This window comes from Capra hircus, chromosome 9 (genome assembly GCF_001704415.2).
Source record: "Capra hircus breed San Clemente chromosome 9, ASM170441v1, whole genome shotgun sequence".
Classification (NCBI taxonomy): domain Eukaryota; kingdom Metazoa; phylum Chordata; class Mammalia; order Artiodactyla; family Bovidae; genus Capra; species Capra hircus.
The window spans coordinates 58,838,262-58,853,750 of NC_030816.1; the positions used below are offsets into that span (position 1 = coordinate 58,838,262).

The window sequence follows — 15,489 nt, forward strand, 5'->3', positions numbered from 1 at the left end:
ATTATAGATAATGTACATAATTCAACACATCCAAAAAGCAACAGAAAGCTCCTAAATAACTTGAAACCTTTGTGTTGTTTGAACAGAACAATGAAATGGTGACTTTTGTTAGTATAGATAATAGAATTGAATAGACATAATGAGTTGCATACCATGTGCCATAAATACTAATGAATAAAATAATATAAATCTGGAACATGATAGCTAAATAGGGTGGGGAAGAATCTTTGTTCTATCCTATTCCTCAGTTTTATTTCTGAGTTGGAAGAATAAATAAAATTATGCTTAGTAAATGTGTGGAGGAATAAATAGAATTATGCTTAGCAAGTGTGCTTAGCAAAACAAAATTCAGAGAAGAGCTAATATTTGGACTGGTAGAATCAAGATTCAGAGAAACCTTAACAAAGTAAAAGGAGAGTCTAGCATTCAGAACACAGAAGTAGACAGATGTGCCCCCAACCCTGTTCGAGACTTTGAGCTGCTGCACCGGAAGCAGAGAGGCTCAGTGGTAAGGGAGGGGCAGTAGAGTTCCCGGGTCAGGCTAAGCAAGCAGAACAGAGAACATTGCTCAGTTCTGGGCACCTCATTCCAACAGGGACTGTGACATATTTGAAGCACCTTGTGTCCAACAAAGTGGCCAGAAGTGTTTAGGCCATGGAAACTACATAAAAGGAACAATCAGAGGAAGAAACCAAGGAGTTTAGTCTGAGGAAGAGTCATGAGTGGGACAAGGTTACCGATGTCGACTGCTTGAGATGTTGAGCTGGAAACAAGTTACATTTCTCTCTCCATCTATGAAGGAGAGAGTTGGTCACAATGAGTAGGAATCCTAGGAAGGGAGCTTCTGGCTCCATGGAGGAAGAATTGTCTACAATTAAAGCTGTTTTAAGATGGGATTTGCTGCCTTGTGATCTCTGTGACGGTGACCTGAAGACCAAAGGTCAAGGAGGCTGGGATGTGAGGACTGCAGTCTGAAATCGAGTGTAAAATACAGTAGAAGGTGCTTTCATTATTTTTAAAGAAGTCTCCTAGATAATCAGAAACAAATGTTATTATGCTATTGTTTAGATTATCTCTGTGTTACCCAAAGTATATTATATATAAATCATTTTTAAACACATGGGTATATGATATAAATAAATGTATGCATATGAAACGTAAATGTATGTAAGTAAATAAATACATGAATAACAAGGAAAGGAAGGGGAAAAAGAAGTCATTATACAATGATGGTTTTGAAATTTGTCATGAAATTTGTGACATTATCCACATCCTCACCTTATTGGTAAATTTCACAAAATACATCAGGAAAGCAGACGTTTATACCAGTCGTTGCTGAATTATGTATCAGAGCAAATGCATGCATATTTTCCTTCACTGCATTTTGGGATCTATTCCCAGCATCTGGCATTGTACCTACTAAGTGATAGGCACCGTGAACAACCGTTGAACATTGAAAGGTTGGCCTATCAGGGGGTGTTTATTATCGAATTGAAAGATTACAGTGATAATTTAAAATCTGCACTAGTAGACGTTACTTTAGAAAACAAATATGCCAATTTCCTCCCCATCTTAGGAGTAACTGCGTAAATGTCTTGGTAACAACAACCCAGCTGATCCCAGCGCTCGCGAAGGTTCTACTCTATAGTTTAGGAGGTGCTTTTCCCATTGAGAATATTTACAGTGCAACTAAAATAGGTAAGAGGATTATTTCTAACTGTGTGAAGTATGTTCAGATCTGTGTTTGGGGGATTTTCTTAATGTGTGTCTTCCCATGATTCCCTCTCTCATCCATTTGGCTGTTAGAATATCAAACAAATTTGGCAGAGCTCAGGTAATAAAGTTCTCTGCAACTGTTTAAGCATGTGTAAATTTTATGAAAGCTGTTGCCTAAGAAATTTTGAACTCTGTATCTGACTCTTTATATATACATTTATATTATTTATTTGTATTCATTATGGCGCATGCTATTTAAATAATATATAGTATCTTTAGCCATAGAGTTTAATATTTTAATAAATATATGTGGTATTATATCTTGCATATGCAGTAATCCAGATCTAATATAAAAATACCATTTTAGCATCAGATGAATTAAACTAGTATCCTTAATTCAAGAGAGAAAAAGTTTCATGAATCAGAAAACACATTTGGAACATTTGTAGCATGTGAATGGCTGAAAATACACATTTCCCAAAAAGTTTGGTAGCAATCAAAAGAACTACCACCTTGTTTATTTAGATCACAGCTATCTATGGAGCCATCTTTGACTTTAAGTGCCTTTCACAGGCGCTGAGACTTCTAATAAACTTTCAGAAACAAAACCTCATCAACTTCTGCCATCTTGAAAGAGTTAAAAGAAAACAACTCCTGTTTTCTGTTGTCTGTCAAGGAAATGCCTGGGGAAATAGATGAGTTGTATAATGTGCCTTGAAGGTCAACAAACTTGGGCTTTGGCAGCTTGACAAGAGTTCAGAATCCTAAAATCCCCGACCAAAAATAACCTCCCTGGGCCTTGCACAGTTCTGATATTGGCACAGGCAGAAAGAGCCCCCAGCTGCAGCTGTTTGGGGAGTATAGTTAAAGAGGGCCAAGCTTTCATAAATTCCTGGTTGTCCTGAGGATTGCAGTTCAGAGCTCTAATACCAATCCCATTCATTTTTTTGTTGTTTGTTTGCTTTTTAACATTTATTTTAATCCAATCATTTTTTCTCTTTTTTATTTTTTAAATTATGAAAACATTTACAGGAGACTTGGAAAATATAAAACAAAGTTACATATATTAATAGTTCTACATGTTATAACTTCTTAAAGTAGTTCAATTAAGATGTCTTAATTGGAATTTTAATATAAAACTCTCAAAAATTGATAGCATGAATATACAGACAAGTAAAAGGATATAGTAGACCTGAAAAGTACCATGCATGAGCCAATTCAACATAATTAAGATTTATACAATTTTTCATACAACAGTAGGATACGAATTCTATTCAAGTTCCCATAGACTATAAACTCAGAGACATTGAAACATATCCAAGGACATAAAACAAGTTGCAAAAATTTCATAGTCTAAAGGTATTGACATCATACACCATTCATTTATATATAAATGTGTATATTTATACTAGCAGGAGTACTACATGGAACCTGATTTTGCTTTTTGATAAATTAGTTTTACACAGATGTAAACATCTCCTCCAGTAAGGTCAATAGTCTTTCTTATTAAATAAAACTAAGTTGTTCCTTATATCTAATCTGAAAAAAAAATTATTTTTCCCTTTAAGTCAGTATTTTTTGGAGTTCTGAACTATCAGAGTAAGAAAAAAAATGCAGAGGTAGCCATGACTGCATGAACATACTGAGAAAGAAATTCAGAGCATAATGCTAGTGTTTTAAAAACAAAGAACCTGTAGAAATTCGTGATGTTGTTCCCATGGTGCAGTCAGAGGATGCCAGCGTCACCAGTACTGTGGCCCAGACAGCACCCTTAGTACAATTAATCTGAGCAAACTAGTTTCCAGCCACTTGAAGAAAGGAGTTGTTTTATCACGGTAAACCCATATCTTAGTATTTCCTCTTTCATTCTAGGTGAACCTTCAGTATTTCACAGTAATATTTTTAGCTGATTTGTCTATACTACTGAAGACAAACTAGATAAAATTGATGCATAGTTATACAAATAAATGTAAAAAGGAATAGTTGCTTGTAACGTTGTTCCTGTATTCTTTAGGTAGAATGAAAGATATAAACATGTTTCTTTGGGTCAGATGCCTAACCTTTCTGACATTTTTTGGAGTGTGGAATACATTTGTTTGATAATCAGTCTCAAGTAAAAATTTAGAATATTCAACCATATTTGTTGATTTCATAACCCAGAGTTTGCAAGCTAGTTTAAGTGATATGTGTTCAAGAGAAAGTAACTTAACACTTTATGAATCTTTAAGTTAATGATTCCAATGGCTGGAAGAATAAGCAGTGCATTGTTTTTCAGGCAAGGAAAGCTGTTTTGAGCGTATAGTGTCCAGATTTGGCACTAACATAACTTATGTTGTGATTGGAGATGGCCGAGATGAGGAGCATGCCGCTAACCAGGTAACTTCACTCTGAACTTTATCTTGTTTATCTTCCAGGAAAAGAAAGTTGCTTTGAACGAATAATGCAAAGGTTTGGCAGAAAAGTAGTATATGTTGTAATTGGGGATGGTGTAGAAGAAGAACAGGCAGCAAAAAAGGTAACCTGTTTCAAACAATGTTGGTGTGATACTTCTAAATGCAAGCTTTTTTGTTTGCATTCCTGTAGTTTGGCCCAATGGCAGCTTGACAAATGATTTAAATTTATAGATGCAAAACAGTAAGAGCATGAGAAGGTCAATACTTACATTCAAATAAACCATTTGGAGTCTAGCATTTTTTTTGTTTTGCCTGAAACTTCACAGGAAATATAGGAACATTTAGTTATATTTATCTGTGTGTATGCTTATGTGTGTGTGTGTGTGTAATACACACAGATATAAGAAAGATGGGGCAAAAATAACCATTTTGAACACATGAAATTCAACAAGTTTAAAGATGCTTAATGAGCTCCATAGAAAACCATGTGAGTGGCTCAGTTCTTACCCTTTTCCCATCCAGCCTCTGTGCCATATGGTGCTGTGAGTGCCGAGTATCAATTGTGCCCCATGATGATAAATGCTGATGATAGCTTTAATAGCTGAAGAAAAAACTGTTGCCAGAGAATTTAATAAATGCTGTTGGAATGGGATATAATATTCAAATCCTTTGGTGCCAACTTATTGTAGAGACTTAAAGGCAATGTACCTTTCATATACATCTTCTAGAAGAGTGTTACCTTTCTGGTAAATCCTTGGTACTTTTGTGAAGCCAAGCAGCTGGCTTTGAATATATTCAGAAGATCTCATAGACCCTAGGTATTTAAATCAGCCTTTTCATCTGGCCCACATTTCTAGAGAAATCAAGGAAGTTAAAAAACCTTAAATGGTTGGTCCAGCATCAAGAGGGGAATGATATCATTGGCTTGGCCCCAGATACCAGACTGTAAGTTAACACAACATTGAGATATACTGCTTTCTTCACTGATTGATAGCGAAATGTCATCTAGAAAGGATTAAAGCAATGTAATTTGTAAAACAGAGCAAAATGATGAATTAATATTGTTAAACAATGACATATCAGCATATATTGTTTTCCATAGGAAAAAATATTATCCTTATTCTCCTGAAGAGATTTCATAGCATCATCTTAAAAAACCTTAACTAAACACTTGCGTGTGCTTGAGTGTTTATCTGATTTCTCTCCCCGTGCCACCATCACCCCCGCCCCTCCCCTGAAAACCTAATATAAACAGTGTCCTAGAAAAGTTTATAGTGATATTAGAAAGTTAAAAGAAATGATTTATGATTGTAATCAATTCAAATCAAGCAAAATGGAGAAAAAAGAAAGAACTTCCACTTTAGAAGGTTTGGTGACACTCTGGAAACCATACTTGAAATACTCTATGATTTCCCATAACATTAAGAGAGTTGCTTTAGTCTCAGCCTCCCACAGAGTCCCTCCCCTCCTCGGTCCTAATTAGTGGTGTCAATGACCCAAGACAGCACACTGGCCCCACGGATGTTCTGTATGAGGTCAGGGATGCAGCCTCAAGAAATAGAATTTCCCAGCTAACAACCGCTTGAAATCCTTTGGGTCACACACAGTTGAAATATCCTCTGGAGTTTGTCAGTGCCCTGAGTCCCTGTTGTTTTAATTTTTCATATTAATGCCGTAATTATACCTAACAAAGAACAGCCAGTGCAGCCACCATGGCAAGCATTTTACATATCTTTTAACCTATGTGAAATTCACACATATCTAGGTCAGGGCTGATAAAATTCACTTTTCCAAAATAGTTTATAGCCTTTGAAAATTAAAACTTATAAAGTCTACCCCACTTACACATAGCATGAAAACTAGATTTGGTATACCAGTTGTTGCACCTTCAGCTTTAAACCTACAACTTCAGGGGGAAAAGGCATGACTCCAATGGATAAGAACCTTTAGAATGCTATTTCCAAATGGTTGTGTATGTCGGTACAGTTTTGGTGATGGTGAAGGCTTATAATTCTGTTTTGAAATACAGGTGGCTGGTTTCGCTAGTATCCAGAATGCATGCTTTTCCTGGGATGTAGCTGTAATCGCATGTGCAAAAATATAAAGTACTATTTTGTTACTACAAATAGATCTGAGCTGAATTTTTTTTAAAAATTACTTCTAGGTGAATTTCATGCTTTAATTTGACCCAAAAGTATAGGGTTGTTGTTGTTTTTTTTGTAAATGTAAGAAGAATTTCAAAGTTTACAACTGAACTCCCCTATAGAAACATGTGGTATGACCCATATTTGTCATTTTAAATTTTGTGGGAGGGAGCTGCATTAAAAAAAAAAAAAGTTAAAAAAAAACAGAATTAATTCTGCTGCTGCTGCTAAATCGCTTCAGTCGTGTCTGACTCTGTGTGACCCTATGGATCATACCCCACCAGGCTCCTCTGTCCATGGGCTTCTCCAGGTGAGAATACTGGGGTGGGTTCTCGTGCCCTCCTCCAGTGGATCTTCCCAATGCAGGAATCGAACCCATGTCTCTTATGTCTCCTGCATTGGCAGGTGGGTTCTTTACCACTAGCACCCCCTGGGAAGCCCACTAGAATTAATTCTGGTAATATACTTTAATATACCCATATATTCAAAATATTATTGTCCAAATACCTAATAAGTATAAAAGCTATTCATGTGATATGTACATTTTTTTAAAGTTCTAAGGCTTTGAAGTTCAGTATGTATTTTGAACTGGACTAGACACATTTCAAATATTCACTCAATAGCCACATTGAACTAATGGCTACCATATTGGACAGTAAAAACTATATAACAATAGTGATTATTGTTTTAATTACTACTTTTTATAATAAAGTGTCTTTACCGTGTTATATGTACACCACATATATTTTTGTTATACACATGAATATATATTCTATAAGATGTCATCAGCCTGAAGTTAGAAATTAAGTTTTGGCTTTGTTCATTGCTATAGTGCAGTATTCCTTTTTTTCATTAAATCATCCATGATGAAGTACTTTTAGATATTTTTTTCTTAATTGCAATCCTTTATGTAATTTTAATACCACACATATACCGTATACTGGGCTTCCCTGGTGGCTCAGACAGTAAAGCATCTGCCTGCAGTGCAGGAGACCTGGGTTTGATCCCTGGGTTGGGACGATCCCCTGGAGAAGGAAATGGCAGCCCACTCCAGTACTCTTGCCTGGAAAATTTCATGGACTGAGCAGCCTGGTGGGCTACAGTCCATGGGGTCACAAACAGTCAGACACGGCTGAGTGACTTCACTTTCACTTTTCATACCGTATACTGGTATACCTTTTGAGAGCCACAAACCATTGTAATATTTAAGAATGTTTTCCCCACAAGAACTCATCTTTGTCCCCTTCGGGGAGTGATATCTCCCACCTTGAACGTGTGCTTTCCCTCCGTCCTTACCAAGGAAATGAATCAGGCCAACTCTGCTGACTTAAGTCATTATTTGCTCCAGACAAGTAAGAAACTTGATCATGCCCACATTTTTTTCCTATCTTACACAGTCCAGTTTCAAGTTATTTCTTATGTAGGAAGGAATTCACCCTCTTCCTCTCAAAGAGACAATAAGCCTTGGATTTAGGAAGCTTTTCATTTTTTCACTTTATTTCTAACTGAGAGATAGACCTTAAGGAGTGACGTAGGTAAAATTTGTTCTCCAGCCACACAGAAGCTCAGCTTGCATTTCTGGATACTGATATTAGTAATGGTACTTTCCAAAATGAATATTAATTTGATTAAGAAGCCTCATTACTTTCTTTTATTGTCATTAAAATTCAGTTCAGATCTATTTCTCTAGTATTTTGACAGTACCACATCGATGCTACCCAGCCTTCAAATATGATCATTCCTCCTTTCAACTCCCTCCCTTGAACTTGGGTGAACTGCCCATCCTTGTGTGGACCGCTGCTTCACTGAGATAACAGTTATGATCTCTCTCCATCCCTCCCCTTCTCTCTCCCATCCCGCCTTCTTTTAACCACACAGCACAATATGCCCTTTTGGAGGATATCAAGTCACTCAGACCTCTTGGCTCTACATCAAGCACTGGAATTAGAGTATTTGTAACTGTGTTCTCTAGCTGGAGATCCGTTTTTTTTTTTTTTTTTTTTTTTTAATTTCAAGTACACTGAATTTTTATGTGTGATTCAATGCCTCTGGCTTTACACATATAAATTGTCTTAAAGGATGAAATCATATTTGGAATGAGAATTCCAGAATGAAGAATTCAGATTGCTGAATGGAATTAAACTTTAGTGCTACAGAAAGGAAGCTCTATGGTCTTATATTTACAACACTTTAATGGTTTAAAAAAAAAAAAATTCTGTGGAGGTTGCTGGTACCCACCGAAGGAGTCCTAACTGGAATTAACTTTAGCAAAGAACTCACCCTGGCAAAGCACCAACACAGGCTCCGTCTGACAAGGTTCAACAACATTCCTCAAAATGGGAGATCTTCTTAGCCCTGAGGTTTGAATCTGACTTTAACCTACCTAGCCCAGAAAATCTGAATTGGAATGCACTCAGACTGTGTAAGGACAATCCTATTTAGACCTGTAATTTGTGTAAATTATTGATGAAAATAATTTACTGTGACTTTTATTAGCAGCTGACTTTGAAAGTGGATGCAATTTTTCCTTCATTTGTTGGGGAGGGCTTTGGGAGGGGAAAGGGGAATCTAATCATGTCTGTTTTTTTAAGTTTGGCAAACAGAATGTTCATACTGATGTGTTGTGCCTTAAAGACAAGACAGCGTTTGTGTGTTACAATGTAACTTTGGTTAAAATCTCTGTAGATAATGAAAAACAAAAACCTTTGTGATCGTTTTTCAGATGACCAAATTTAAATTTCAAGCTATCAGAGCTGAATAATGCCTCAGCAAGAAACTGAGCATTTGTTGCAATAAGAAAATCATAATAATAATAAAGGAAAGCTTGTGTTTTATTTGGGCTCTTAATAATTCCAATAATTGTATGAGGCAACTATTTATGCATCCAACCAGAAGCAGAAGGTTTGGGAAAGACTGTGGGACCTTTACTTAGAAAGTGAAATGTATGTTGAAGCCTCGAGTACCCTTTCTACAGTTTTACTGAAGAAAACTAAAAGCCATATTCATGATGACCTGTACAATTTGGAGTTTGACGTTTTGATACGTATAAGTTGTGTAGAAGAAGATATTCAGATGAAAATCATAGGCAAATATCACCCAAACTTTCTTAGACTATGCATGAACATGGCTTAAAATTCACATTGGGTGAACAGGGCTTAAAATAAAGCTAAGTGCATTTATTCCCAATGCCATTGCAAAAATGAAATATCATCAGTAGTGGAAGGCAAATTCCCCAGACAGTTTCTAAGGAGATAAGAGAATCAATAAAAATTTTTCCTAGCCTATCATCATAAAATAAATTTACAAATGAGCCGAATCTTGGCAGCATAACTAAAATTAAACAGTGGAACGGTATCTGGTTCTCTGTCTTAACACATCCATCCAGTTTCTGTCCATTACAGACCTGTATATCTGAGTTTCTGCCTGTACCGTTACTGCACAATGGATTTCATTCATTGCAAGGAGAGCCTGTCATCGTCATGTTTGCATGTTTTTTTTTCTTCTTCTTGGTGTGTAACCCATGTTAGGAACGCGATACAGGTTCTCCTGTCATTTTGTATGACCTGATTTCCCTTGTGGAAATTTAAGACTTCAACAGAGTGTTTTAATGGTGTCTACACCTGCAGTTCTGTGTTTAAAATGTCACAATGTGGAACCTGCCATCTAGCTACTAACCTGAGCTCCTAACCAGAAGCTGGTCCTTGAGCTTCATCATCTGAGGCTTCCATGGCTCCCAAAAGATTGGTGCTTTGTACATTGATCACAACATTCACTATGGAAGTGTGATTTTGTTTTTCAAGCTATAAACCTGTATTTCTTTATTGTACGCTAAGGTCTTGTTTGTATCAGGCAAAAAGAGACTGAAATCATGTTCTGCAGATATTAATTAACATTGTGGTTTCATCACATATACCCCTTAATCTTTAAATTCTGTAACTTATGGCTACTTCTGCAACCAAGTACTGTTGCAGACAGATTAAGGACAAATACATAGTAATAATAAATCTTACATTTCTATTGACCTTTAGCTTGAAAATGGTAGTTTAAAAAATTAAGAGCTGCATTGATTATCAACACATAATTCTATTTTGTGCACTAAAACCTTAAATGTTTATTACTGTGAACAAATCAAAATTATCTTTAATATATAGCCAGGTTCTTTAATAGAATTTTAGCATTATATCAAAAGTTTTCACTCTTTTTCATATTGAACAAGCAAGACTTCTTACATTGCTAACCCTGCAGGTACAGAAAGGAACATTGCTCTACAGGGCAAAGAGAAGGGTCGCTGACTGCATCAGCAGTGCTGTTTCTTACAAACCTCTTCTCTGAAAATGATATGTCCAGAAGAGACTGCCAGCCTAAAACCTAAATGCTGGGTTGTTGTACAACTACTCGGCTGACCCCGCCATGGTGCAGGCCAGTGAGCCTACATCGCAGTTTGTTCTGTAATTTTGAGCATGCTCAAACTAGAATGTTTCTCTCCCCCACTTAGGAACTCAGGAGCCTCTTCCTTTCTTACCTGAAAAGCATAAAATCAACCAACCAACAAACAAAAAACACCACCTATGGCAGTTTCCACATTCTGTTGACATTTAGAAGATTGTGCCTTATTATAAACCAATTTGAAAAATGTTCTGTCTCAGACATGGGTTTTTGGTTCCTACATGTACAAACTTGGGCTATCACCAAGATAGGTAACCACCTCGTGTTGCACCTGAAAAGTAGTAAAACAGGTGGCCTGACTGTAGTAATGTCATAGACGAGATTAAGTTACTATGCCCTGCAAAGATTTGTAAATCAAATTCAGAGGCAAAAAGAATATTTTAGTATCATGCAGTTTGCACACAAACAGTAGATATAACACTCTAAAAATGTTTTTTTCTTTAGTCTCTGGTGAACTGATTCAAAATAGTGTCAACAGCATGCTGCAGTATGAAGGTTTTGGGTTTTTTTTTTAATGCACATTTGTTTATGACAAGCCTACATTCTCAGTGAATATGGCATTTAGTATTTCTTTTAAAAACAAATAAGCGTCTTGAGCCAAAGTTGCATTTTGACTCCCAACTATGATAGCATATGGAAATCTAACAAAGAAGAGGGTTTCTGTTATGTATTAGTAAAATATAGATTATTGGGGCCTACATAATTTAAAGAAATGTAAATTAATATTAAAAGCTTGTAAAAATATGTACATCTTTACTTTTTCTCAATAAATACCTTTGGAAATGTTTTCATTTTCTTCATATCCATGTCGTTGAGTTTCTGTTGTGTGTATTTAGCTCAACTCTAAATAATCTGAAATTCGTATTTAGATTCCTTGCTGTGTTCTTACCCTCCCTTGTTTGTGCCTAAATTTCAGTTTGCAGTTGAAGCAAGCTGAGATGCAACACAGTGAAACGTCACTAATAAGACTGGTGTTCTAAGAGATGTGAGCACAGTTTTTTGCACACACATAGTTGTGCGTGTGTGCTCAGTCACTAATCATGTCTGGCTCTTTGTGACCCCATGGACAGTAACCCGCAGGCTCCTCTGTCCATGAGATTTTCCAGGCAAGAACACTGGAGTGGGTTGCCATTTCCTTCTCCAGGGACTTTTCCCAACCCAGGGATCAAACACACATCTCCTGCATTGGCAGGCAGATTCGTTACCACTGAGTCATCTGGAGAGCCCCATATGCTTGCTTCAGTCGTATCTGACTCTGTGCGACCCTATGGCTGCAGCCTGTTAGGCTCCTCTGGCCGTGGGATTCTCCTGGCATGGGAATCCTGGAGTGCATTTCCGTGTCCTCCTCCAGGGGATCTTCCTGACTCAGGGATAGAACCAGCATCTCTTATGTCTAACCTGCATTGGCAGGCGGGTTCCTTACCACTAGCTGCCACCTGGGAAGCCCCAAGCCCCGTGTAGGTAGTTACATCAAAGTGCATGATGTAATCACACTTCGTTGGTGATTAAAATAATACCATTTAGAATATTTAAAGCAAGTTCCCTTTAGATGAATATGGCATATGAATTATAAGTATCTTCAAAGAGTGATAAAAGAGTGTTTTTTCCCCTGAAACAGATATAACAGCTCTTTTATTATCTTGTGTAAAGTATTGATTTATTTGCAAATCTGTTATTCAAATGCAAACAAAAGGGAAATTTGAGACCAATTTCATTCACAACTTTTAAAAACATCAGCCTCCAAATTGCTGAGTAAGTCCTCATGTCTAAAATTGCCTCTGCTCATCCAACACTTCTGTCATGCCCCTGCTTTACTATTAAATAATACTTAGTCCTTACATTTACAATTATCCAACATGAAATATATCTTATATATATTTTATTTAAATTTGTATTGGATGATTCACCCATCAGAATGTATGTTCTATGAAGGTAGGAATTTGTTTTGTCCTGTTCACTGCTATATGTCCCGTATCTAAGAATGTGTCTTTCATATAGCAGTTATTCAAAAAACCTTTGTTGAATGCATGCATAAACCATAGGAAAATATGACCATTGTTGGAAATTAAAAGAAATTTAAAATGGTAGAGCTAGATTAAAAAAAAAAAAAGAAAACAGTTAAGAGCCTGATGTTGGGCAATACTGAGGACAGAAGGAGAAGGGGACAACAGAGGATGAGATGATTGGATGACATCATCAACTCAATGAACATGAGTCTGACCAAACTCCAGGAGATAGTGAAGGACAGGGAAGCCTGGCATGCTGTAGTCCATGGGGTTACAAAGAGTCAGACACGACCTAGCGACTGAACAACAAAGTATGGATGGGACCAATGTGAATTTTTGCAACTTAGCTGGATTGTTTACTGACTGAATATTGATAATTCATGAAAATAAAGAACAAGGATGGCCATAAACAAAGGTATATTTGGAAAAAGAGTTATACATGAGGAAAAAGTAAGTCCATAGTTAATCAGTAATTGTTTCTTCTTCCTTTTACTCTTTTATTTAAAAAAATGAAACATCAATAGGTTTACTTGATTTAAATTACTTAAAGCCACAAAATATTACATAAAAATCAGATCTATTTGCAAACTCTATAGTTCATGAGTCTGAATCCTAGAAACAAAAAGGAAAGTGTACGATTTCCCTCAGGTAACAAAAGATAGCTGTTGTTTAACATCTGCTGGTTGGTTTTTGTGTTTTTTTTAATCAATTATTGGAGGTAGTGACCCCATATATTCTCATTCAATGGTCACTTCTCAAATCCCTCTCAAATCTGACTCAGCCAAGGTCAATCCTTAAGATGAACTGTGACCAAGAAAGATGCTTGCACAGAGCAAGAATGGTTCCAAGCTCTGACTTTAAATGCCTGACCCTCATCCAGAGAACCTTCCAGGATTGTGTTAGCAGAGTTTGAAAAATATGAAGACAGAATATGCTAATAAATCCGTGACAAACCAGATATATACAAGCCAGAAAATCATGTTCCCTCCACATGAAATACTTTTTGATTGGGGCTTGTACGGACACTGTCCCTGCAGCTAAAGGGCACTATATTCTACTTTGTCATCATAAAGTCTTAGGTGTTTGTACCCAGTGCCTACAGTCAATCTAATGGAGCCTTCTGGGAAATACACTGAATTCAATGAGAGCGTGTGTTGGAGAAGATGGCAGGGCCACCAAGTCCGTCTCCACAGAACCACAGCTGGTAGGGCTCACCATGAACTCATCACTCTCTGACCCTCAGTTCAGTGGAAGAGACTGTGAAACAGTGTGAAAGGCATGAGGATGGGTAAGCACATGGTACGTGACCAATAACTTGCAGACTCATCTGACTAGCCCACAAAGGGAGGATTCCTGGACAAAATGATTCTCAAGCTGGAACTCCGTGGGCAAAGTGGAGAAGGTCAGGGAAAGGGGGATAGGAATCATCCAGAAAAAGTGGAAAATATATATGAGAGGGTAGATAAGAGAGAGAAAAGCAGAATGATGAAGTCAGAGGACTGCAAGTAATTCTTATTTCTGGAGCATGGACTAAAGATAGGAAACAGTAAGAAATGAAACTGGAAAATAAACAAGGGTCAGATGATGAGGGTCAGATTTTGATCAGTTTTTATTTTATCCTGAGATCAGTAGGTATTTAGTGAATGTTTTATATGCAAAGGGTTTATGTGTCAGGATTTACTCCTGATAACAGTTTCTCTGGCCACTCCTTAGAGGTAAGGGATCTTAAATGATCCTGGAGATTTATTGATGGATTGCTGAATTAGGTTGAGATATAAACATGCTAAGAAAAATAAAGATTTAGTCATTGTTGCTGCTTCTCCGGTAAATCCAGCCTGCCATTTCCAATTTGGAAAGTTTGGTAGAGGCAGAGCAGTTCACAGAAGATCAGAAACACAAGGAAAAGCTTCTGGTAGCTGTTTTTACCAGAGAAGGCAATGGCACCCCACTCCAGTACTGTTGCCTGGAAAATCCCATGGACAGAGGAGCCTGGTGGGCTGCAGTCCATGGGGTTGCTAAGAGTCAGAAACGACTGAGCGACTTCACTTTCACTTTTCACTTTCATGCATTGGAGACGGAAATGGCAACCCACTCCAGTGTTCTTGCTTGGAGAATCCCAGGGACGGGGAACCTGGTGGGCTGCCGTCTATGGGGTCGCAGAGTCGGACATGACTGAATCAACGCAGCAGCAGCAGCAGCAGCAGCTGTTTTTATTGCTGTTGGTGGCACTTGTTATTGAAGGAGGGTACTGAGTCTAGTGTTTGAAGGTGTTCATTTGGAAGAATTGTTCAGTGCGAAGCTAAATTTGTAGCAACTCCCTGGGTGTTCATTAAACACCTTTCTGCATCATAACTGAGTTACTATGAAAACAGTCCAAAAATCTAAATAATTTCATCTAATCATACCAGTTAGTCTTTTAAGAAGCATTTAGCATTTGTGAAACCTTAAGACAATATGAGTGAAAGCTGGGAAATATGGCTGTAAGGTTAAAAGTGTAGGCAGGATGCTGCTGCTGCTGCTGCTGCTGCTGCTACTAAGTCATTTCAGTCGTGTCCGACTCTGTGAGACCCCATAGACGGCAGCCCACCAGGCTCTCTCGTCTCTGAGATTCTCCAGGCAAGAACACTGGAGTGGGTTGCCACTGCCTTCTCCAATGCATGAAAGTGAAAAGTGAAAGTGAAGTCGCTCAGTCGTTTCTGACTCTTAGCAACCCCATGGACTGCAGCCCACCAGGCTCCTCTGTCCATGGGATTTTCCAGGCAACAGTACTGGAGTGGGGTGCCA

The 15,489-nt window shown here is 37.5% G+C and overlaps 1 protein-coding gene across 8 annotated transcripts in view; it reads left to right on the forward strand.

Moving 5' to 3' along the window:
• Positions 1-11,499, forward strand: part of EYA4 (EYA transcriptional coactivator and phosphatase 4) — a 323,104-nt gene extending 311,605 nt beyond the window's left edge. For 3 of the 8 annotated variants that reach the window (XM_013966526.2, XM_005684776.2, XM_013966528.2), the window contains 3 exons: positions 1,577-1,698; positions 3,992-4,092; positions 8,132-11,468. In XM_013966526.2, the coding sequence (XP_013821980.1) occupies positions 1,577-1,698; positions 3,992-4,092; positions 8,132-8,212 (304 nt within the window). In that variant the 3' untranslated portion in view covers positions 8,213-11,468. Of the gene's footprint in view, positions 1-1,576; positions 1,699-3,991; positions 4,232-8,131 lie in introns of all 8 variants that reach the window. The other 5 variants (XM_005684775.2, XM_005684777.3, XR_001296092.2 and 2 more) reach the window with 4 other exon arrangements.